General features: G+C 42.3%; 1 protein-coding gene across 1 annotated transcript in view; it reads right to left on the bottom strand.

Moving 5' to 3' along the window:
* The window catches only part of LOC129705502 (uncharacterized), a 115,007-nt gene that overhangs the window by 15,533 nt on the left and 73,240 nt on the right, over positions 1-26,234 (bottom strand). The window contains exons 15-22 of the mRNA XM_055649091.1: positions 22,170-22,318; positions 19,836-20,198; positions 16,074-16,262; positions 15,319-15,983; positions 12,690-12,742; positions 5,015-5,113; positions 2,842-3,006; positions 2,122-2,229 (exon numbers count right to left, since the gene is read on the bottom strand). Of these exons, the coding sequence (XP_055505066.1) occupies positions 2,122-2,229; positions 2,842-3,006; positions 5,015-5,113; positions 12,690-12,742; positions 15,319-15,983; positions 16,074-16,262; positions 19,836-20,198; positions 22,170-22,318 (1,791 nt within the window). The remainder of the gene's footprint in view (positions 1-2,121; positions 2,230-2,841; positions 3,007-5,014; positions 5,114-12,689; positions 12,743-15,318; positions 15,984-16,073; positions 16,263-19,835; positions 20,199-22,169; positions 22,319-26,234) is intronic.

Below are 26,234 nucleotides of genomic sequence, written 5' to 3'. Positions count from 1 at the left end.
ACCATATGGACATTACAGCTGTGTTGTACATAGTCTCCCCATTTCAGGACACTATAATGTTTGGGACACATGGCTTCACAAGTGTTTGTAATTGCTCATGGGTGTTTAAATGCCTCCTTAATTCAGCTATAAGAGAGCTATCAGCACCTAGTCTTTCCTCCAGTCTTTCCATCACATTTCAAAACTTTTATTGCTGTTTATCAACATGAGGACCAAAGTTGTGCCAATGAAAGTCAATGAAGCCATTATGAAACTGAGAAACAAGAATAAAACTGTTAGAGACATCAGCCAAACCTTAGGCTTACCAACATCAACGGTTGGGACATCATTAAGAAAAAAGAGCACTGGTGAGCTTACTAATCGCAAAGGGACTTGCAGGCCAAGGAAGACCTTCACAGCTGATGACAGAAGAATTCTCTCTATAATAAAGAAAAATCCCCAAACACCTGTCCGACAGATCAGAAACACTCTTCAGGAGTCAGCTGTGGATTTGTCAATTACCCCTGTCCGCAGAAGACTTCATGAACAGAAATACAGAGGCTACACTACGAGATGCAAACCACTGGTTAGCTGCAAAAATTGGATGGCCAGTTTACAGCTTGCCAAGAAGTACTTAAAATAGCAACTACAGTTCTGGAAAAAGGACGTGGGCAGATGAGACGAAGATTAACATATCAATAGACAATAGACGCAGGAGTAGGCCATTCGGCCCTTCGAGCCAGCACCGTCATTCAATATGATTATGGCTGATCATCCACAATCAGTACCCCGTTCCTGCCTTCTCCCCACATTCCCCGACTCTGCTATTTTTAAGAGCCCTATCTAGCTCTCTCTTGAAAGCATCCAGAGAACCTGCATCCACCGCCCTCTGAGGCAGAGAATTCCAAAGACTCACCACTCTGTGAGAAAAAGTGTTTCCTCGTCTCCGTTCTAAATGGCTTAAGCCTTATTCTTAAACTGTGGCCCCTGGTTCTGGAGTAATCAGTGTAATAGCAAGAGCAAGTATGGAGGAGAGAAGGAACCGCTAAAGATCCAAAGCACACCACCACATCTGTGAAACACAGTGGTGGGAGTGTTATGGCCTGGGCATGTATGGCTGTTGAAGGTACTGGCTCACTTATCTTCATTGATGATACAACTGCTGATGGTAGTAACATAATTAATGCTGAAGTGTATAAACACATTCTATCTGCTCAAGTTCAAACAAATGCCTCAAAACTCATTGGCCAGCGGTTCATTCTACAGCAAGACAATGATCTCAAAAGCAACAAAAAGAGTTTTTCAAAGCTAAAAAATGTTCAATTCTTGAGTGGCCAAGAATCACCCGATCTGAACCCAATTGAGCATGCCTTTTATATGCTGAAGAGAAAACTGAAGGGGACTAGCCTCCAGAACAAGCATAAAGTAAAGATGGCTGCAATACAGGCCTGGCAAAGCATCACCCGAAAAGACACTCGGCAACTGGTGATGTCCATGAATCGCAGACTTCAAGAGTCATTGCATGCAAAGGATATGCAACAAAATACTAAACATGACTACTTTCATTTACATGACACTGCTGTGTCCCAAACATTATGGTGCCCTGAAATAAGGGGACTATGTATAAACACTGCTGTAATTTCTACATGGTGAAACCAAAATGTATAAAAATGGCCTTTATTAAAATCTGAGAATGTGCATTTTAACCACATGTGATTTTTTTTCTATTACAAATCTCACATTGTGGAGTACAGAGGCAAATAAATAAATGATGGGTCTTTGTCCCAAACATTATGGAGGACTGCATTTGCCTGCTTCCCCTTCAGAATCTATTCTGACTGAATCAGCATTGACTGATGCTCACTAATTATTTGTTCCTTTTCATTGCTTTTGAATGCTGGTGCTAAATCCAAGAAATAACACTTAACCTGCCTTTGCAAGAAACACCAGAGTAAGGGGAATCTAAATGAGCAAAGAACCAGGGTAACTGTCGCTTTCATAACCAACCTGTTTTTTCATTCAGAGTTTTCTTCTTTATAACATGGCATTCTTAACGTAATCGTTTCTACAACACAGCTGAACTAACTTAAGCACAAACCTCAAAAGTATAACGAAGGTCCCAAAATCAAGAACCATACTCACTTTTTAAGTGGAAATCCTTTGTAGGTGTTGAGTTCATAGAATCTGTTTGCTTAATACAGCAATCTGTGATACAAGATGTAGTTCTTCTGATTGGAGTAAAAAATAAATCTGCAAAATAAAACAATATAAGGTTATAATGTATAAAAGGTACATTATTCGTCTTGGCCCTTGATCGTATCAGGTCTAAAAACAGATCGAGCCAGGAAGTTGGGGCGGCAGATTTGGGACACAAATGCAGGTGGATGATTGGTTGTCCAACCTCTGACTCCAAATTCCACAAAATGTAAGTGGAGCCAGGGGAAGGTGAAGGTGGAGGCAGCTAGGAGGATGATGTGGAAACAAAAAGGCTATCAAGTGGTGGAATATGATTAATAAGGAAGCTGATAATGGCAATAATCAAGGGAGAGGTGAGGGGCAGATGAAATCAGAACCAGATGGGAGAGGGGGATCCAGTGGGTGAAGGTGGGTAGTAGATCAATGGAAACAGAAAGGGGAGGTGGATGAACATGTTTGATAAAGGAGAGGAGGTTGGGAAGGGGACAGAAATCTAGTCCTCCCACCTCTCCCCTCCTGAGAACACATACATTTGATCATTTTTCTAATGGTTCCCATCTTCCCATTTGATTGCATGCACATTGAAAATGCAACAGTTTAGCTGTACAAATATGTTTATGAATACACCCTGTTGCCATTTTAAGGGATAATAAACTAATTACTTACTTTTATCAGTTTTGTTAATGTTACTGGCTTGTAACTTCTTAAGCTCCTTTTTATATCTTTCCTCACACTCTTGTATCACTTTATGTCGATCACATTTGTTAGGGCAAGCCTGAAGAATCTTGCTGAAATTCCTACTGTTCAAGGATGCTGTTACAGTTGAACAACCTATAAGGATTAAACAAATCAGCATGAGTTTCTTTTAAGCAAAATGACTGATCCTTGTAGTCATCAGAAATTAGAAATTATTTTGTTGGATGAAGAGCATTGAAAACTGAAAAAATGCCTTGTTCAACTAATAAGTAATTACTTGTTGGTTATGATGCCAGAATGTGCGGACAGACTACAAAAAAACTATGGCATGCAATTATTCATGAAATATATTGAGAAAGGACTTTCCCAGAAATATTAACAATAACCGTCAAGTTTAATTGTTTGTACCAAAAGTGTAACAATGACATTTTTACTTGTAACAGCTTAACAGGCATATAAACACAATATACATAGACAATATATAATAAACAAGAGTTCAATAAATTAATAAGCCCAATACTAGTGAAAAATTAAAACACAAATTCCTTAGTGCAATCAAATACATTCCATAGTTCATAGTTGAAGATAGTGTTCAAAAGCCTGATTGGTCTAGAATAGTGCAAAACCGAAGTCCGTAGTGCAAGCAAAATAAAATCCACAGTAGATCATAGTTGCTGAGTTTTGTGTTATATAGTGATCAACAGCATGATGGTTGCTGGGAAGAAGCTATTTTTGAACCAAGTGGTCATATTTTTCACACTCCTATACCTCCTTCCCGATGGTAGGAGCAAACTGAGGGTAGCCAGGGTGGTGTGAGTTCTTGATGTAGCTGGCCATCCTTTTGAGGCAGCACCTCCTATGAAGATCTCTTCAATGGTGCGAAGGTCAGTATTTGTAATGGATCAGGCTTAGCCCCTCAATATCTAGTGGCAGAAGGACATTAGACTGCAGTCCTTCACCACAACCCCTCTGCGTTGCTGCAGAGCCAGCATGTGCAATTCGGCAGTATTGTACTGTCAATGCACCTTGCACTTAGTTGATGATCTTCTAGCAGCACTTCATGTTTGACACATTACACATTCCTCGAGACAGCCTTTAAAGTAGCAAATGTTCTGTTTTGCAGCTGCTCATGATGAACCTCAACAAGAATCCTTGCATCCTATTCTAGAACTTTTATGCCTACACAGTACACAGAGTGGCTAATCTTCTCATCCTCATTACATCCACCACAGGGCAGCATGTGTTGAGAGTGGGACTCCACCCTTGTAGAAAGAATCAGGCAGGGTGGGCCCCTCTCACCGCATTAAGATTCAACAGATTCTTCATTGGATCACTCGGGTAGTGGAATTGTCTTGTGAGGGGTGATATTTAAGAGCATTTAAATAGGCAATGAATAGGTAAGGAATCGAAGGATGTAGCTCATGTGCAGACAGATGTGCAATTGAAATTGGCATCATGGTCAGCACAGACATGGTTGACCGAAGGATCTGTTCTATGTTCTATCTATTATGCTTTTAATTCCTAGCCCAAGGGCACATATATACTTAGAGATAATTTTGCAACTCGGCAGTTTTCAAAAGTTATTAATTTATTAGCAGATTGGTGTAAAGTGCATAATATTGATTAGATAGCATAGACAGAGATTAGTTATTCTATTATTTATATTGCATGCTGTATTATTAAATGTATTTTAATTGTACATATATTTTGAACATTCAGTTTTTTCTTATTATGTCTACAAGTGACTACCACAGTTTTGATTCATTGCTTCTCAGCTGGGAGATGGGACATGGTAAGGGGAAATTGTGGTTTCTTTGTTGGTTGAACACACCTCAGTGAATTTTAACCAAGCTGCCTTTCAACTTTGGGTCACGCGATCGGGATGGGGGAAACGAGATCATGGATTTTTTTCCTGATCTTTCTAGATGTTCCTCGGGTACACTGCTAACCACAAAAAGTGGCCCCATTATTACTTATTGGATAAATGAATTGGATAAATTCCTTCCATCAGATAATTTAGTATCTATTAAACAGTTTACAAAATATGAGGGGATAAGAGACTTGTGGAAATAATTACAAACACTTAAAACATAGTATATATTAAGGTGGGTAAAGATTAAAAAAAGGAGTTTGGGATACATACCTGAACATCGGAAATCTTGGCCAACATTAAGTGAAGGTACAGAATAGGTAAGGTTACTGATTTCTTTATCAATTAGGTCTGAACACAGAAACAATGGATCTATAAAAACAGTGTATTAAAACATATGTTTTAATATTTAATTTAGTAAATGAAAAGATTCACAATTTGTTAACAGGTTCTCTATCTCATAAAGATAGGCAGCAATTAGATACTTAACTCTGCACAAGAGATCACCATAGTAGTGACAAATGAAGGTTACACAGAAAAGCTGGAGAAACTCAGCGGGTGCAGCAGCATCTATGGAGCGAAGGAAATAGGCAACGTTTCGGGCCGAAACCGTCTGAAGAAGGGTTTCGGCCCGGAACGTAGCCTATTTTCTTCGCTCCTTTGATGCTGCTTCACCCGCTGAGTTTCTCCAGCTTTTCTGTGTAACCTTCGATTCTCCAGCATCTGCAGTTCCTTCTTAAACAACGTAGTGACAAATGATATTGGCTCCGTAAATCATGAATCAGTTTGGGTGAAGATAAGAAACAGCAACAGATCTCATTGTTGGGAACAGTCTAAAGGCTCCCCACAGAAGGTATTATAGAGGGCAGAAAACAAATCAGGAAATAACAGGGCTTGCAAGAAAAAGTAATGCATTAACAATGGGAAACTTTCATTGTCATATAATTTAGATAATTCAAAGTGGCAAAGATAGCCTGTAGAAACAAGGAACTGCAGAGGCTGGTTAATATACAACAGGGCACAAAGTGATGGAGAAACTCAGTAGGTCAGGCAGCATCTCTGGAGAACATGGAAAGGTGACATTTTGGGTTGAGACCCTTCTTCACACCGATTGTATGGAGATGGGGTAAAGAAAATTAGAAGAGGGGAGAAGCAAGAGCATGGTGAATAATAGATGGGAACAAGCAGGGGGGGTTTTGATAGACAAATGGGTGGAACAAAGGGCAGAGATAAAAGCAGAAGTTGTGAGACTTGGCAAAGATAGCTGCGGGGAAATATGCAGTGTATTCAGAAAAATTGTTAGAAGAATATGTGTTGTGGAATCAATTGGTAACAGACCATTATTGAATTTTGAAAAAAGCTAATATACTTTTGATAAATGACAAACCAAAATAATTTAAATTTATAGAAGAGGTGCACATACGCATACTTAGATAATTGGCTAACCAACAAATAACAGAGTTAAAATAAATGTATTATTTTCATGTGCCAAGTTCTAACTAATCATTTGATAAAATTGGGACCTCAACTACTTAGAATCAATGTAATTACTTATGCGAAGGTAGAGTGTATCATTGCCAAGCTTTTCTGGCAAATAAGTCATGGGGAGGATGCAAGAAGTCTGAACAGAGACAGCTACAGGATAGATGAGTAGGCAAAAAATTGGTAGATTATTATCATTTATTATTAAAGTAATTATCTACTTTGGTAGAATAGAAACGCAGAATATGGCTTAAACGAATAGAAACTACAGAATGCTGCTCAACAGAGGGAGGGTTCAGGGTGGCCTCGTTCATGAAACACAGTCAGTGAGCATGCAGGTACAGTAAGTATTTAGAAAGGCAAATTAACTGAAGTTTTTTGTTAGAAAGGGAATGGGGTATAGACGTATTGAAGTGCTGTAGTAACTCAGCGGGTCAGGCAGCATCCCTGGAGAACATGGATAGGTGACGGTTTGGATCGGGACCTTTCAACGCCTGCTCCTATTCCTCCGTGCTTATTCTACATTGGGAAGCTAAAACGTACATTTCCAAGATACATCTTTTCCTCCCTCTAGATCTAGTACTATATTTCACCCTGTGGTGCACCCTAAGAATAAGAAATCAGCTGCTCAGCCAGTTAAAATATTATGTAGCAAAACCATATAGAGCAGAATAATTCAATTTCCTGATCTCCGCAAGATGTGAGAGCAATAATAATAAGTTTCAGTGCCCTGAGGATGCACAGAACTGAATCACCCAAACATTCCACGACTGTCATCACTTCACAGCACGAATTTCAGCCAATTTTTCCTTTCATATCAAATAGACACTAAAACGTTTCATTCCTTGCCAAGTAAGTTACCTCAGACAAATATTCATTATGGTTCAATGCAATGTTATGCAGTTTACCAAAATACATTTTCAAGAATTTGCTTAGATAAGTTTTATTGTGAAATATAACTTAGAATTTGTCGTGATCTAGGCAAGTGGGACCCGCTTGGCCCCGTTCCCCCAACGCAAAATTTCACCGCTCACCTGTTCCACCAACGCAACCCGTTCCCCCAACGCAATATTCCACCACTCACCCATAGCCCCCAACTGCGCAGGCACGGCTCATTTCCCCTCATTCCCCAGCACTCCATCCCCCTCCTCTTCACCATCTCTCTTCTTTCCCCTCTCCTCCCCTCCCCCACTCTCCTTGCAACAATGTAACAAATCTCTTTTTGCTCTGGGAGTCCTGTCTTTAACATTGTAACAGAATTTTGTTGAAAAGAGCAATCTTTTATGTAAATGAGATTCAGATCCCATTGTGACATCATAAGCTGCTAACTGTCAGTGCATGCAAGTGAAATTGGTCAGTGGGGTTTTGTAAAGTTTAAAATGTGCCCCCAACGCAACCCGTTCCCCTACGCTCATTTCCCCTCACCCCCAGCACTCCCTCCCTCTTTCCCCTCTCCTCCTCCCCTCCCCGCTCACCTCTCCCTCCCTCTCCTTTCCCCTACCCTCAGACACTCACTCCCTCCCTACCCCCCAATGACATCATTGTGAGGCGGAAGCTGCTGTTTTTGAAAATTAACTTTAAAAAAAATGTAAATGAGATCTCATTGTGATGTAATTGTGGCTGGAACACTGCTGACAGGCAGTTTATGTGAATTAGATCCCATTGTGACGTCATACGTTGCTAACTGCCAGTGCTGCCTTGAATAAAGTGTGAGTCTTTGGCTTGTTAGTAAAGTGTGAGTCTTTTGCTCAAGAGTCTTCGGCGAGGAGGCTGAGGAGAGGAGGAACCTCATAAAGCTCGAGAGGACGGAGCGTGGTGAACACATGTCGGGGCAGATGAGACAGTGTGAAGCTTGCAGAATGTGGGAACCCAGGGACACAGATGGAGCCTCTGGCTGCTACAACTGAGGCAAGTGCGTCCAGCTTCAGCTCCTAAAGGACCGTGTTGGGGCACTGGAGAAGCAGCTGGATGACCTCAGGGCCATCCGGGAAAACGAGTTTCCTGGACAGGACCTACAGTGAGGTAGTCACGCCGAGGTTACAGGGAAGAACCAAGGTATGTGACGGAAAGGGTGGAAATCGAAATCGTCAAAGACTCAGGTGGCGGTGCCTAATGAAAACAGGTACGCCCTCTTGAGAACTGGAGACAAGGTTGCTAGTCCGAGCGGCGGACACGTCGGTGGCTCCAATCCTGGAGATGGGACTCGACCGGCGAGACCGACGTCGGGCAGAGTCCTAGTGGTGGGTGACTCCATTGTCCGAGGAGTGGACAGGAGATTCTGTGGCGGCAGACGAGATGCGAGGATGGTCTGCTGCCTTCCTGGTGCCAGGGTTCAGGATGTCACAAGCCGAATTCTGAACATCCTCAAGAGAGAAGGTGAACAGCCGGCAGTAGTTGTGCAAGTAGGCACAAACGACATCGGGAAGAAGAGGAACGAGGTTCTCCAACATGACTTCAGAGAGTTGGGAAGAAGACTGAAATGCTGGACTTCTAGGGTGGTTATCTCTGGATTGCTTCCAGTACCAAGTACTAGAGAGGACAGGAACAGGGAGATAGGGGATCTGAATGTGTGGCTAAGGGGCTGGTGTAGGGAGCAAGGATTTAGATTTATATACCACTGGGATCTCTTCTGGGGTAGGGGTGACATGTACAAAAGGGACGGGTTACACCTTAACTGGAGAGGGGCCGATATTCTGGCAGGCAGGTTTGCTAGGGCTACACGTGTGGGTTTAAGCTAAATAGTGGGGGGGAGGGATTGACAAATTGGGATTATAAAGATGGAGTTGAAGGGGAAGTGGCTACAGGAAAAATTACACAATATTCTCGAATTAATGGGAAGAAAAGCTTGAGAATGGACAACAGAGTAAGGTCAGGGCTAATTGCGAGGGGGGAAGTGAATATGGAGGTCAAAGTAGTGTCTATGAATTAGCAAAGTATAAGGAATAAAGTGGACGAGCTTGAAGCTCAGTTCGAAACTGGCAAGAAAGATGGTGTGGGAATTACTGAGACATGGGTGCGAGGGCCAGGGCTGGGAACTGAATATTCAAGGGTATTCTTCCTATCGAAAAGACTGACATGTGGCAGAGGGGGTGGGGTTGCCATGTTGGTGAGGAATGAAATTCAGTTCCTTGCAAAGGGGTGACATTGAAACAGGAGATGTGGAGTCAGTATGGCCAGAACTAAGGAATTGTAAGGGTAAACATACCCTAATGGGACTAATCTACAGGCCCCCAAACAGTAGCCTGGACATAGAGTGCAAGTTGAATCAGGAGTTAAAATTGGCATGTAGTAAAATTAATGCTGTGATTGTTATGGAGGATTTCAATATGCAGGTAGACTGGGAAAATCAGGTTGGTACTGGACCCCAAGAAAGGGACTTTGTAGAGTGCCTTTGTGATGGATTCTTTGAACAGCTTGTATTGGAGCCTACCAGGGAGAAGACAATTCTGGATTTAGTATTATGTAATGAACCGGATTTGATAAAGGACATCGAGGTTAATGAGCCATTAGGAGGCAGTGACCATAACATGGTCAGGATTAATCTACAATTGGAGCGGGAGAAGAGTAGATCAGAGGTGTCAGTGTTGCAGTTGAATAAAGGGGACTATGGGGCCATGAGGGAGGAGCTGGCCAAAGTTGACTGGAAAGATACACTAGCAGGGATGACAGTGGAACAAAAATGGCAGGTATTTCTAGGAATAATACAGAAGGTGCAGGATCAGTTCATTCCTAGAAGAAAGATTCCAAGGGGAGAAAGGGACGACCATGGCTGACAAGGGACGTCAGGGACAGTATAAAAATTAAAGCGAAGAAGTACAACGTAGCAAAGATGAGTGGGAAGCAAGAGGATTGGGTAATGTTCAAAGAACAACAGAAGATAACCAAAAAGACAATAAAGGGAGAAAAGATGATGTATGAAGGTAAGCTAGCCAAGAATGTAAAGCAGGATAGTAAAAGCATCTTTAGGTATGTGAAGAGGAAAAAAAATAGTTGAGACCAAAGTGGACCCTTGAGGACCGAAAAAGGTGAATTTATTATGGGGAACAAGGAAAAGATAAGTTGAACAGTTACTTTGGATCTGTCTTCACTAAGGAGGACACAAACAATCTTCCTGATATAGTAGTGGCCAGAGGATCTGGGGTGACAGAAGAACGGAAGGAAATCATCATTAGGCAGGAAATGGTGTTGGATAGACTGATGGGACTGAAGACTGATAAATCCCCAGGGCCTGATGGTCTGCATCCCAGGGTACTTAAGGAAGTGGCTCTAGAAATCGTGGATGCATTGGTGATAATTTTCCAATGTTCTATAGACTCAGGATCAGTTCCTGTGGATTGGAGGGTAGCTAATGTTACCCCACATTTTAAGAAATGCGGGAGAGAAAAAACAGGGAATTATAGGTCAGTTAGCCTGACATCGGTGATGGGGAAGATGCTGGAGTCAATTATAAAAGATGAGATAGCGGCACATTTGGATAGCAGTAACAGGATCGGTCCGAGTCAGCATGGATTTACGAAGGGGAAATCATGCTTGACTAATCTTCTGGGATTTTTTGAAGATGTAACTAGGAAAATGGACAAGGGAGAGCCAGTGGATGTAGTGTACCTGGACTTTCAGAAAGCATTTGATAAGGTCCCACATAGGAGATTAGTGGGCAAAGTAGGGCACATGGTATTGGGGGTAGAGTGCTGACATGGATAGAGAAGTGGTTGGCAGACAGGAAACAAAGAGTAGGGATTAACGGGTCCCTTTCAGAATGGCAGGCAGTGACTAGTGGGGTACCGCAAGGCTCGGTGCTGGGACCGCAGCTATTTACAATATACATCAATGATTTGGATGAAGGGATTCAAAGTAACATTAGCAAATTTGCAGATGACACAAAGCTGGGTGGCAGTGTGAACTGTGAGGAGGATGCTATGAGAATGCAGGGTGACTTGGACAGGTTGGGGGAGTGGGTAGATGCATGGCAGATGAAGTTTAATGTGGATAAATGTGTGGTTATCCACTTTGGTAGCAAAAACAGGAAGGCAGATTACTATCTAAATAAGTTGGGAAAAGGGGAAGTACAACGGGATCTGGGGATCCTTGTACATCAGTCTATGAAAGTAAGCATGTAGATACAGCAGGCAGTGAAGAAAGCGAATGGCATGTTGGCCTTCATAACAAGAGGAATCGAATGTAGGAGCAAAGAGGTCCTTCTGCAGTTGTACAGAGCCCCAGTGAGACCACACCTGGAGTATTGTGTGCAGTTTTGGTCCCCTAATTTGATAAATGACATTCTTGCTATTGAGGGAGTGCAGCGTAGGTTTACAAGGTTAATTCCCGGGATGGCGGGACTGTCATATGCTGAGAGAATGGAGCAGCTGGGCTTGTACACTCTGGAGTGTAGAAGGATGAGAGAGGATTTCTTTGAAACATATAAGATTGTTAATGGCTTGGACACACTAGAGGCAGGAAACATGTTCCCGATGTTGGGGGAGCCCAGAACCAGGGGCCACAGTTTAAGAATAAGGAGTAAGCCATTTAGAACGGAGACGAGGAGACACTTTTTTTCACAGAGAATGGTGAGTCGGTGGAATTCTCTGCCTCAGAGGGCGGTGGAGGCAGGTTCTCTGGATGCTTTCAATGGTTAGATTGGGCTCTTAAAAATAGCGGAGTCAGGGGATATGGGGAGAAGGCAGGAACGGGGTGCTGATTGGGGATGATCAGCCATGATCACATTGAATGGCGGTGCTGGCTCGAAGGGCCGAATGGCCTACTCCTGCACCTATTGTCTATTGCAGATAGAAACATAGAAATTAGGTGCAGGAGTAGGCCATTCGGCCCTTCGAGCCTGCACCGCCATTCAATATGATCATGGCTGATCATCCAACTCAGTATCCCGTACCTGCCTTCTCTCCTTACCCTCTGATCCCCTTAGCCACAAGGGCCACATCTAACTCCCTCTTAAATATAGCCAATGAACTGGCCTCGACTACCCTCTGCGGCAGAGTTCCAGAGACTCACCATTGAACACATTTTTCTCAAAGTGGGGTTTTGTAAAGTTTAAAATGTAAATAACTTGTAAAATATGCCATCAATCTGAACAGACCTTTACACACCACACACCAGGACAATAGCGAGTAAGGAGGGCCAAATATTGTAGTGCTGTTGAGTAGTTTTGGCGTAGTCTCGGGAGCACAGCCCACAGACGTAGAAACAAACAAGATGAGAGTTTTAGGAATATATCGATAGTTGTATAACATGCTATGATGGATGTTATGATCTACTCTTAATGTTTGTAATTATCACTTAAAATATTGACTTATCTGTTCTGATTAAGGGTTTCGGCCCGAAACGTTGCCTATTTCCTTCGCCCCATAAATGCTGTCGCACCCGCTGAGTCTCTCCAGCAATTTTGTCTACTCTTGATTAAGGGTTTTGTCATGCTACTATCATTCTGTTTTGGATGAGAAGTTCTCCTTACCCATGTTTTTCTGTTTTCTTCTACACAATGCAGGTATTTTGAATAGCTCCTGGCTGTGGAAGGAAAAACAATCATGAACGTTGTAAAAGTTAATTTGGATTTAAAGAAATTGTCATAAATCTACATAAAAATCAGCACTAGATTACAGAAATTCTGCTTGATAACAATGATCAATTATCTGCACACGTTCTGCATATACGTAATTTCTGGTTATCTTAAGACAACAGCATACCTGCCAACATTTGAAAATGAAAAATCTTACTTTGAGTGCGAGGGTTGACGGAGTGCAGTCATACCCATCTAAGAGTACAATAATGCATAACTTGTTTATTATATATTTGTAATACAGTTTATTGTATATTATATGTCATAGCTGCTTTTTTGCATTTATCCAGAAATTTATCATTGAAAGTCATTTGGGAGCAACGTTTCCCCATGGCCTGGGGAAACGTTAAGAGGCTGGAATCTCTCTATATCTCATTCTTTCTTTCTCTCTCTCTCTCTCTCTCTTTCTCTCCCTCTCGCCCCTCCCCTCTCTCTCTCTCTCCCCCTCTCCCTCCCACTCCATCTCTCTCTATCTCTCTCAGTCACTCCCTCTCTCAACTCGGCATAACCCCCAAAAGATAAATATTTCATGAAGTAAATGACTTCATACAGCTAAAAAAATCTTTACAAAGAATGTTACCTGAAATGTCTCTTTGCCTAGCACTGTGTGCAAACAGCAGAGAAAACGTGTTGGCTAAGCCATCTTCTGCTTCAGTAAGGGAAGCTGGTCGGTGATTGGTCGCAATGCCCTTGGAGACAGCGGCTGATTGGATAGGAATTTTAAGGGAAGCTGGTCGGTGATTCGACGCAACCCACTTAGAGACAGCGGTTGATTGGCCGTTTTATTTCCCCTCATTTTAAAATCGTACTTTTCCCATTTTTCACACGTTTTTAAACTTAAAAATCAGAACAAATATGACAAAATTGAACAAGATGGCAGGTATGCAATCGGTGCAGGAATAGGCCATTCAGCCCTTCGAGCTACCACCGCCATTCAATGTGATCATGGCTGATCATCTTCAATCAGTACCCCGTTCCTGCCTTCTCCCCATATTCCCTGACTCCGCTATCTTTAAGAGCCCTATCTTTCTTGAAAGTATCCAGAGAACCAGCCTCCACCGCCCTCTGAGTGTAAAAAAGTGTTTCCTCGTCTCTGTTCTAAATGGTTTACCCCTTATTCTTAATCTGTGGCCCCCTGGTTCTGGACTCCCCCAACATCGGGAACATGTTTCCTGTCTCTAGCGTGTCCACATCCTTAATAATCTTATATGTTTCAATAAGATCCTCTCTCATCCTTCAAAATTCCAGAGTATACAAGCCCAGCCACACCATTCTCTCAGCATATGACCAGGGTCGGAGTTAGATGAAGAGAGGCTCTAGGCTATTCCACTTGTGAGGCCCCTCCCAATCCCCCACCTCCACGACGAGAGGAAGATGGAAGTCCACCAGATTGACACCGATGTGCAGCCGAGCGTGGCCAATGAGATAAGGGCTGGAAAGCTGCGCTTTTTATTTATTGCCAGTGCTAGTGTCGAGTTATCAGCTTAAAACACTATTATTCTAAAATGGAGGGCAAGGAAAATTACTGAAGTGTTGTTTAGAGACTACAGTGCGTTGTGACAGCATATGTAAGAAAGGCCTATGACAGTCAAAAATATTATAAACCAGTCCCGTACGAAGCATTTCAAAAAAGGGGGTGGCATGACAGGATTACAAAAATTTTATGTGAAATAAGTCCACACAGCGCATATCACAAGCGCAAAGTTGAAAGACCCTTGCGGCCGCTTAAGGGCCCTGGAAGCTCTGGGGTTTTAGATGCTCTCTGGTGCATTCTGAGCCTTATTTTGGAGCATTTTTACACCAAATTTATGACCAATATTTCAGAAATAATTTTGGTTGAGTCAAGAGTAATGAGTGGTTGGAATGGGATGATTGGGGTCTTTGTTGTATACATTTATAAAAAATCAAAAATTGAAGCTGTCCTTGTTTTAATAATCAAGTTGTACTGTAAAATGTTATAAAGGAGCATGCAAACACTGCAAATAAAATACTGTAAGTTTTTGCAGTAAATAAAACCTTTTTTTAGAAAATGTTTTGTGTGTTGATTTGATTGCCTGTTACTGTTCGACTGTGTTAGTGTGTGCACATTAAAAATATGATGCAAAATGAAAGTCGCAAACTATGGAATTCATATTTTTCAGTATTATTATCAAGGAAAAGAAAACAGTTCCAATTGTTTGATATTATACATGTGGAGGAGAAACTATAATTGCTCTAAAACCTACCTTAATTTTGCAATGTCACTAAAGATAATCCCCCTTTCCCTCTCCCCCTCCTCCTTCCCCCTCCACCTCTCTCTCCCTCCTCCCGCCCTTCCCCTCTCTCTCCCCCTTTCACAACCCCCCCCTCACTCCCTCCCACGCCGCGAAGCTCCAACCCCGCGCCGCAGACACCGCAGCCCCCCCCCCCCCCGCCCGGCCCGGAGAAACGGGCACTCCCGCAACACAATATTCCACTGCATAACTGGAGTAGACACGAGGCATCGAAGTGATTGTGTGGAGTGCAAATGGAGATCTGAACCCGCCTGGGCCCATTGCGCACGAGCGGAGAGAGAGCGTCATTTTGCGTCGCTACTGCGTCACTGGCTTCCCCCAAATGCGCAGGCGCAGATGGTCGCAATTTTTTCCCCCAAAACTTCCAGCGGCCATAACCAGCATTTCGCAGGTTGGTCAATGGTGCGCACAAAGTCGAAAGTGCTGGTATGAACTTGCCATAGTAGTTAACCTTGCCCATGAAGCTTTCAAGCTGCTTCACATTTTCGGGCACCGGCAATTTCACAATGGCGTCCACTCTTTCATCCGATTGCTTCAGACCACTTGCCGAGATCACATGTCCGAGATATGTGACATGTTGTTGGAAAAATGCGCACTTGTCCATGCGTAACTTCATGCTGTAGTTGTTCAGTGACGTGATGATCTGTTTTAGGTTCTGCAGGTGTACTTCCTGTGTCCGGCCGGTGACAAAGATGTCATCCAGGTAGGCAGCTACGTACAGAATCCCGGCAACCAGATTGTCGACTAGTTTCTGGAAGATGGCCGGAGCCGGTGCCGGTCCAAATGACAATCGGTTGTATCTGAACAGTCCCTTGTGCGTGTTGATCACGAGCAGGTTTATTGTCTCGTCGTCCAGTTCCATTTGGAGATATGCGTCGGACATGTCCAATTTCAAGAAATTCAGTCCTCCTTGCAGCTTGACAAACAGAACCATCCACTCTTGTTATGGGGTTTTGATCAATGTGCAATTGAAGGTTTACAGTTTGTAGTCGCCACAAATACGTACCTTGCCGCAAGGCTTCTGAACGACAACTATGGGTGTGGCCCAGTCTGAATGGTTCACATGGGTGATAATTCCAATTTCTTCAAGACGGCAGAGTTCCTTGTCGACGGCGTCCATCCGACTGAACGGAACTGGTCTTGGTTTGAAGAACTTTGGGACAGCATCGTTTTTGAGTATGAGCCGTGCCTTCATCTTTGTGCAATGTCCGAGCCCAGGTGCGAAAACAGCCGGAACCTGGTCAAGAACCTTCTGCAGGTTGTTCTAGCATTTGCTGATCATGTTACAATTTGGGGTAGATGACAATGCCATAGTTGATCCATCGTAGATCAAGGCGTTCATGTCAAGCTTGAAAGCATGGATCCAATCGATGGCGCACAGGGATGTACCTTCTTTACCAACGACGATCAGCGGCAACATCTGTGTCATCCCATTACAGGAAACGGCGACAGTGCATTTGCCTTGGTTGTCGTCTGTATCCGAAAAGGAGGATGTTGGCCGGTTTCAGTTTCGGCGATCTGATCCTCTCCCCGATGTCCTAACCCACTAGTGACACAGCCGCACCAGTGTCCACCTAGAACTGTAGATCAACGTTCGTGACCCGCAGCGAAATTCTCGGCTTGTCGGTGATTGTGGACACACCAAGAACTTCAATAGAAATCGTATCCGCAATTTGGTCGACTCTGATTTGTGCTTTCTTGCCCTTTTGCAGCTTTCCTACGGATTGACACATTGCCTGGAGATGACCTTTTCGGTAACAGGCATAATAAACAGACTTGATATACGGGCACTCACGGTGATGATGACCAGTCGAGCCCACCGGTAGCAGGGTTTTGATCCTCCCTCTACAGAGGGACGGCTCTTCTGAAACTGTCCCACTTTCTCGTATTTGCTCTGGGTCGATCAAGTGGTTTCAGACGTTGTGAACAAGTCTGACAAACTGTATGCACTTCCTGAGGGAACTTTGACGCTGTTTAGCCGGCCATTTTGTGCAGTTCTTTACTCAGCAGCTCGGCCATCTTAGCACACTGCAGCACATTCTTCAATTAGGCTTCTGATTCCTTGAGAATCGCTTGCTGGATGAATGCGTGCCTGCAGCCCATGACCAGTCTATAACGCAACGCTTGTCTTGGCACTTTTTGCAGCATTGAGTTTTAAAATTACATGCCTTTGCCTTGGTGCGAAGTTCGGCAAGAAATTTGGTAATCAATTGCCATTCCTGTTGCACCGTCCGGTAGAAATCAAAGCTCGCTGCGAGGAAATGTCGACTTTATTCGGAATGCAGCTGCAAAGCCATTGTGATTTCAGCATATGAAGCTTCAGTTACTTCTGTAAGTATATTTTGAAGCAGTGCAAAAGTTTCTGGAGACATTGATGAACACAAGATAGCCTTCTTCCTCTAGTCAGTCGTAATTGCCATTCTTTCAAAATAAAACTCAGCGCACATTAAATACGACGACCTTTCTTGCTCGGGATCGAAACGATCGAATTGCCGAGACATGTTAGATTGAGTTCCGATTAAATTTTTTTTTTTAAATATGCTCTTATCTGGGTCTTTGGAGGCATGGGTTTGAATCCCACTCCTGACACCACTTTCGTGTTTGTTTTCTAGGTCTGCACAAAACTTGAGAGTCTTTAGTTTACAACAGAAGTCTTTAATGTTTCACTCAATAGTCACTAGTCACAATGGCTGCCCGCATACTGTCTGCCGACAGGATAAACCATATACAAGACATCTCCCTTTGTCCTGTGCAGCACCACCTGCTGCACGGGAGGAGCAACGGGTCCTCCCACCCCACACAGTCCACCAAACATCACAATATTCATAAAATATCAGCAACCAGATGCCATGTGCAAGACATCTATGCAAGAATAGATAATCTTTGATGCATCACAACCTTTGATCGGGTTATGATGTATCGAGTACAAAATGTGCATGAGTTGAACTCTACTTCTGAAATCTGGTGCAACTCAAGTCAATGGAGGACAAATTTCTACATCTCAATCCTCCAATGTCTATAAAGCTCCTTTAGTGTCCTCAGGCCATCCCAGGAATGCACATTAGAGGGAATATCGAAAAAGTGAAATGGCCATTTTGAAAAGGCTTCACAATCAATAGTAAGGTGAACTAATTATATCTAATTATTGTAGAAACACAGAACTGCAGATACTGGTTTGAAAAAAAGTTTCCACAATAATTAGATGTAATATTATTATCGATTTGGGACCTGAAACGTCGCCAATCTTTGTTCTCCAGGGATGCTTCCAGACTCACTGAGTTACTCCATCACTTCGTATCTTTTAATCTATTTATTGTTGTACTTTTAACTCACTAGTATTAAAGATCAACTTTTTGAGCCTAATACATTTTCCCTTTCAGGTGTTGACAGGTTTGTCTCATGTCTTTCTTTCCATTTCTATTTTACAGCTTTGCAAGTTTTCTTTACATCTTTTAAATGACCTTATTTTTTTTACTTACTCATCACAATCAGTGACAGGTCTCTGTTCAAAATCTTGCTTGTCCTTGGATTCTTGCTTTTCCTTTGATGTATCTGTTCTTGGCACTACAGGCCCTGGTACACTCATTGTTTGATTAGTAGCCTTTCTACGTATTACAGGCAAAGATTTTGGGCCATGCTGTTGATTATTTTCCGGAAACCCAATTCTATTGTAAGCATTAGAGATGTCTTGAGACCCTTTATCGTGAGCTGTGTCATTGCTCATATCGTGCTTTTGACTATCCAGATTCCTAGCTTTGATGTTAACATTTATTTGATCAGCTTTAATGTTACCAAACTGAGATGCGTTGATATTTACTCTAATTTCTTCCTGTGGAACATCATCTTCCACAAATATTTGTCGCCTGACTTTTTCCTACAATATAAAATATAACATGCAAGTTACATTATTTTACAATGTAATTACATTTGTTTTCAATAACTAAAATATAAGAGAAATATTTCAGATTCTTTTTGGATGTAGGTATCGCTGCCAAGGTCGAGAAGCAGATAAAAAGCTGCCATCTTGAACCAATGAGGTTCATGTTATATATTATGTAATTGGCTACCCCCGCGTAACTCAACCTATATGTTAATGGTGTGATCTGCCTCAGCTGGGACAAAGTTAGACCAACTGCACTTCATGCAAGTGCCATTTTGCAAAGTAAGAAAAATTAGCCTTAGCCCTCAAACATGATTGCTATCGAGCATCCTATATAGAAAAATGAGCCAAGATGCACATTACACAAAGGATAGAGCGGTTCAGGTTTAGTTCAATAATCTCCCAACTTGCATCCATGGCTCAAACGTTCAGAATCGACAGTTGGATTTGTTAGGGAAAGGCAAGAAGCCTTCGATCTTGCACATTTGCATCATTCTATGCAAAAGGACAAGAAAGGGTAGCAAATTAGAGGAGTTGGGAGACCACAGTCAGTGTAAGAAAACAACATTTCATATTGTAGGTGGTGTTATATTTTCTTACAACTTCCATCCTATTTTTTGATCCGTACCATCCCACTGCAATGATTATCACTGAAGGAAGGGGTCTCTTATGGAGAATTATTAAACAGAAGATTTAGAAGAATTGCATCCAAAACTCTCTTCTGTAAATTATATTCAAAACAGAAATGAGAATGAAAATTGGCCTCAAAGTGAGGAGGGCGGGAAAAGAATTGGGAAAATATTACCTACATGTATTATTACATTAACACAAAATAGTACAAATTAAAATGTTGTAATAATTAAAAGATGAACTAAATAAGTGCCACACCATTAACTGCTGATCCCGGTATTGAATTTTATTTTCTTCAGCTCCAGAACAGGGTAAACTGAATGTTGGAATAATAGAATCTTCCTCTCTGTATCCAGTTACTCTTTGGCTGAAATCTAGTTTTGTTTTTGCTGGGGTAAAATCCTGCTTTTTTCCACAACTTTTTATTTTCGTACTATCCATGCGTGGTTTATCCACGGATTGCTGTTCTCTGCAATGTTTCATTGATGCACCTTCTTTATCTTTCGCCATCTGGTTCATTCCTCTAAGCAATGAATCACATAACTGAAATTTTGGGTATGCTTGCGAACTTGGTGGTGTAGTTGTACAATGTACGTCCACGTCTCTAGTGTTGTTGGTGAGCTGGGTTTGGGAGAGTTAATGAAAAACAGTGAATAATTTTTACAAAATAGTAAATTAACACAGAACCTGCAGCTAAGTACCACATGACTGCTTGTTAATCAGGTGTTATGATAGCTCTACCAACAGCTTAGGAGATATCTGTCGTGCTTACTATGACACCGCAATGCACAGTCCCTAGGTTACCAGGATCGATTCTATCACAGTTATCTGATCTGACTTCAGCTACTGTATGAATTGGAATCGAAAACTGTTACTGCTAGTACAGAATGCTGAGGATAGTGTGGTGTGGTGCCGCGAAATCACTCTGGTTATTATTTACTATTTCCTACTTCTGGTTACTCTTTAGTATCAGGCGCGCTTACATTGGTGGAGATTGGACAAGATTGGACCATGATTCTTCTCCCCTTCATCACACTTAAAGAATAGCAATTTGAACTAGTATTCTTCAAAGCAATGGAACTATGAATTATTATCTGATCATTTTAAGAGAAAAAATGGAAAATATCTCATACACGCGTAAGTTATTTTAAACATACAAGAACATAGAATTCAATGTACTTGGAATAGCGTACCAACTCCAACAAAGTGGAGTACTACAATACTCTGGGGAAGGGCTGGCTCTGAACAACGACAGAGCAAGTTGCCTCGTGATGATACTGGACTTTTTCAGGAAAGTATGACCTGTCATTCTCCCAAATGTCCCAGCTGCAAGATGTGAGTGGCCAAAGACAGCAGAAACAAAACAAAACCTAGAGTAGCTGGGAAAATATTTAAAATAAGTTTCAGTGTTTTCTAAAATATTTCCATAATCTTTCTATTCCTAAACTCACTGTACGTTCACAAATAAATAGTAATCTGATAATCAAAAGAGATGAGAATAATAACAACACCTGTTTGCCCCAAGCTCATCTAAACTCTAATTCGTAACTCACACTCATCCCATTCTATTATTCCTGTGCAGACAAAAATGCTGGAGAAACTCAGCGCGTGAGAGGCAGCATCTATGGAGAGAAGGAATAGGTGACGTTCTGGGTCAAGACCCTTCATCATACTGATGTCGGGGGGTGGGGGGTGGGAAAAAGAAAGGAAGAGCGGAGACAGTAGGCTTGTGGGAGAGCTGGGAAGGGAAGGGGGAAGCAGGGAGAAAGCAAGGACTGCAATTGGAGGTCAATGTTTACTGCTGGGGTGTAAACTACCCAAGCGAAATATGAGGTGCCAATTTGTGCTGGGCCTCACTCTGGCAATGGAGGAAGCCCAGGACAGAAAGGCCGGATTCGGAATGGGAGGGGGAGTTCCGGGAGATATCCCTCCCTCCCCTCCCCTCCCCAGCTCTCCCACAAGCCTACTGTCTCCGCCTCTTCCTTTCTTTTTCCCGCCCCCACCACCCGACATCAGTCTGAAGAAAGGTCTCAACCCGAAACATTGCCTATTCCTTCTCTCCATAGATGCTGCCTCACCCACTGAGTTTCTCCAGCATTTTTGTTTACCTTTAATTTTTCTAGCATCTGCAGTTCTTTCTTAAGCATTATTCCTGTACAAGTAATTCTACATAAAACTACTACCCCAGCAGAACTTTAATTCACATTTTTCAAACATTGATTCATTTCAACCTAGGCCTTGCCTCTCATGCGTGTTCTAACGTCATAAGATTCCATTTCCATCTCAAATAATGTGTTTCTCCAATTATGCATCTGCCTTCCCTTCCCATGTTTATGTTTACCCTACTTTTGGTGACCATGGCCACTTTTCATGCCCTTATTTCCGGAACTCCACGTTAATGCCCTCTTCTCTCTCTTCCTTAAAATCTATGCACTTTTGGACATTTACTCCAATGTCTCAGGCCCCACAAATCATTTTTCTTCTGATAACATGATGAGCATTCAGAACATCTTATTAAGTAGAACTACATAAATATGTTTTTCATTAAAAAAGGAGAAAATCTAATTATACTTTGCTTAAATATTTAACCACCTCTTGCTGTTTTTCTAATATTTCTATCCGATGCAAAAATTCGTCTGCAAATTTCCAGTAATTTCTTATGCTGATATCCTTTGGGTTTGAAGTTACTGTGTCTTCTTTGAACTGACAATTCTCCACCAGATTGTTCGCTAGTTTTTCAGCTTAGAAAAAGTCAACAGCAAATACAATAATGAGTATAAAATGAAACAAAATCAAATATAAAATTTCGAAGTTAACATTTGCATTATCCTGCCACTAATATGCATTTTCACAGGCACCAGGTGTTTAGTTTGATATTGGGAAATAATGTTACGAATGTTATAATTTATTGCCTTAATCTACTTCATCTAAGTGGCAATGAGCTTTCTCTTTTAGTTTTACATGTCTTAAGGTAAAAGAACATCTTCTAAGTAAAGAAATCCAGGATTAGCAAATATTAAAGGCATGGCAACATACGTCCATGACAGGATGGTTAGCGACATGGAGGAGAACTTGGACTCATAGTCGTACAGCACAGAAACAGGCTCTTCCCACCATATCAATGCCAATTATTGTACCCATCTATATTAATTCCATTTACCAGCACTTTGTCCCCAGCCTTCCATAGCGTGGAAATTTAGATACTTGTTACCCTATAGCAATCCTTCTCCCTTCTCACGCAGAGCATTCAAGATTCCTCTGGAAGAAGGTCCACCTCAGATCCCCATTAAAATGTTCACCCTAAGTTTATGCCCTCTAATTTTAAATGTCTAGTCTTAATTTTGCTAAGCATGATGATATTGCCCAGCGGAATTGCCCTATTCTTTTACATGACAGAATCTGCGAGTTTGAGAGATGCAATTGAAGATGTCTTGGTGAGTTGCAGCAGTGCATCTTGCCACAATGCATTTGTGGTAAAGGAAGTGAATGTTTAAGATGGTGGATGGATTGCAGACCACAACTTCATCTTTTTGGCTCAAAACGCCTGTATTTATGTCATAACAAAGAACAACATGCTAGTTTATACCAAATATAGACACAAACTGCTGAAGTACCTTGGTGAATTAGGCAGCATCTCTGGGGAAAATGGATTGGTGATGTTTTGAGTTGGAACTCTTCGTCAGACAGGGGGGAACAGAAAAAAACTGAGAGTAGAAGAGAACAGATACATCCCCATCGGCAACAGATGACCTCAGGCGAGGGGGTTCCTTAATAGGCAGATTGGTGGATAGATGCAGGTGTGAGTGCTAAGGAAATATAGTTGCGAACTGTAAAGCTTATTGATGGATTTTTGGTGGGTTGGAGGGTGGGGGGGGGAGGAAACAGTGAAAGGTCAGCCAGGGTTAAGGGGGGGAGAGTGTCGGGAGGGAGAAAGGGGTGAGGAAAGGAAAGTGTTTGTAGAAATTACTAAAACTGGAGAATTCAATGTTCATACACAAGTGGATATCCCAAGTGGAATAAGAGGTGCTGTTCCTCCAGTTTACGTGGATATTCAAATTCATATTCCGCTTGGGTAACTTACAAACCAATGGTATGGGCATGTTACAAAGGGTGCTACAGAGGGTGCCGACAGGCACAGAAACAAGTGCAAACTAGCTTAACACACTTGATTTTCAACAGAACAACATTATTTGTTTTGGAATTATGTGAACGAATTTCTAGTTTGTGATGTCTTAGATCCCATTAAACAGTGATCAAGCTTGATGAACTAAATGGTTACTTTTCTATGGTGCGGTGTCAAATGGGATAGTCGAGGATGGAGTTAATGGGAAAGAGTGAAAAGGGATGGTTCATGACCCCAGAATTAACGGGAAAGGAAGCTCACAAAGCGATAGGAGAGTATGGCCAAGTGTAATAGGGATCGATGTGAAAGGTGAGATGCATGAGGAATTAAAAGTATTGTATATGAATGCGTTAAGTATAAGAAGTAACGTAGATGAGTTTGAGGCTCAGTTAGAGGTTGGTAGATATGACATTGTGGGGATTACTGAGACGTGGCTGCAGGAGGATCGGGCCTGGGAACTTAATATTCAGGGTTATACATCCTATAGAAAGGACAGGCAGGTGAGCAGAGGAGAGGGGGCAGCTCTGCTGGTGAGGGATGGAATTCAGTCCATTGTGAGGGAAGACATAGGGACTGACGAGGTAGAATCATTGTGGATTGAGTTGAGGAATTGTAAAGGCAAGAAGACACTAATTGGTGTTATTTACAGACCCCTAAATAGTAGCCAGGATGTAGGGTGTACGTTGCAGCAGGAGTTAAAACTGGCATGTAACAAAGGTAATGCCACTGTGGTGATGGGGGATTTCAATATGCAGGTAGACTGGGAAAATCAGGTTGGTTCAGGACCCCAAGAAAGAGTTTGTAGAATGCCTCCGAGATGGATTCTTAGAGCAGCTTGTAATGGAGCCGACCAGAGAAAAGGCAATTCTGGATTTAGTGTTGTCCAATGAACCAGATATGATAAGAGAACTCGAGGTAAAGGAACGCTTGGAGGTAGTGATCATAATATGATTAGTTTTAATCTGCAATTTGAGAAGGAGAACGTTAAATCGGACGTGGCAGTGATGCAGTTGAACAAAGGGGACTATGAAGGCATGAGAGGGGAGCTGACCAAAGTAGACTGGAAAGGGATCCTAGCAGGAATGATGGTGGAACAGCAATGGCAGGAATTTCTGGGCATAATCCGGAAGTCGCAGGATCATTTCATTCCAAAAAGGAAGAAAGATTCTAAGGGAGTAGGAAGCAACCATGGCTGACAAGAGAAGTTAGGGATAGAATAAAACTAAAATGTATAACACAGCAAAGAGTAGCCAGAAGCCAGAGGATTGGGAAACTTTCATAGGACAACAGAAGGAAACAAAACGGGCAATACGGGCTGAAAAGATGAAGTAAGAAGGGAAGCTGGCCAGGAATATAAAGAAGGACAGTAAAAGCTTCTTTAGATATGTTAAGGGAAAAAGAGTAGCAAAGTCAAATGTGGGTCCCTTGAAGGCAGACACGGGTGAAATTATTATGGGCAACAAGGAAATGGTGGAAGAGTTGAATAGGTACTTCGGATCTGTCTTCACTAAGGAAGACACAAACAATCTCCCAGATGTACTGGAGGACAGAGGATCTAAGGGGGTAGAGGAACTGAAATAAATTTTCATTAGGCGAGAAATAGTATTGTGTAGGCTAATGGGACTGAAGGATGATAAATCCCCTGGGCCTGATGGTCTGCATCCCAGGGTCCTCAGGGAGGTGGCTCTAGAAATAGCGGACGCATTGGTGATCATTTTCCAATGTTCTATAGATTCAGGATCAGTTCCTGTGGATTGGAGGATAGCTAATGTTATCCCACTTTTCAAGAAAGGAGCGAGAGAGAAAACTGGGAATTACAGACCATTTAGCCTGACTTCGGTGGTGGGAAAGATGTTGGAGTCAATTATTAAAGAGGTAATAATGGTGCATTTGGATAGCAGTAAAAGGATTAGTCCAAGTCAACATGGATTTATGAAAGGGAAATCATGCTTGACTAATCTTCTGTAATTTTTTGAGGATGTGACAAGTAAAATGGATGAAGGGGTGCCAGTGGATGTAGTGTATTTAGACTTTCAGAAAGCCTTTGATAAGGTCCCACACGGGAGATTGGTGACTAAAATTATAGCACATGGTATTGGGGGTAGGGTGTTGACGTGGATAGAAAATTGGTTGGCAGACCAAGAGTAGGAGTGAACGGGTCCTTTTCAGAATGGCAGTCAGTGGCGAGTGGAGTGCCGCAAGGCTCGGTGTTGGGGCCGCAACTGTTTACCATATATAATAATGATTTGGAAGAGGGAATTAGGAGCAACACTAGCAAGTTTGCGGCTGACACATAGCTGGGTGGCAGTGTGAACTGTGAAGAGGATGTTAGGAGGTTGCAGTGTGACCTGGACAGGCTGAGTGAGTGGGCAGATGCGTGGCAGATGCAGTATAATATAGATAAATGTGAGGTTATCCACTTTGGTAGCAAAAACAAGGGGGCAGATTATTATCTCAATGGGGTTAGGTTAGATAAGAGGTTACACCAGTCACTGAAAGTTGGCTCACAGGTAGTACAGCAGGCTGTGAAGAAA

Source organism: Leucoraja erinacea, chromosome 17, assembly GCF_028641065.1.
Source record: "Leucoraja erinacea ecotype New England chromosome 17, Leri_hhj_1, whole genome shotgun sequence".
Classification (NCBI taxonomy): domain Eukaryota; kingdom Metazoa; phylum Chordata; class Chondrichthyes; order Rajiformes; family Rajidae; genus Leucoraja; species Leucoraja erinaceus.
This window is presented reverse-complemented; position numbering and strand designations above follow the sequence as displayed.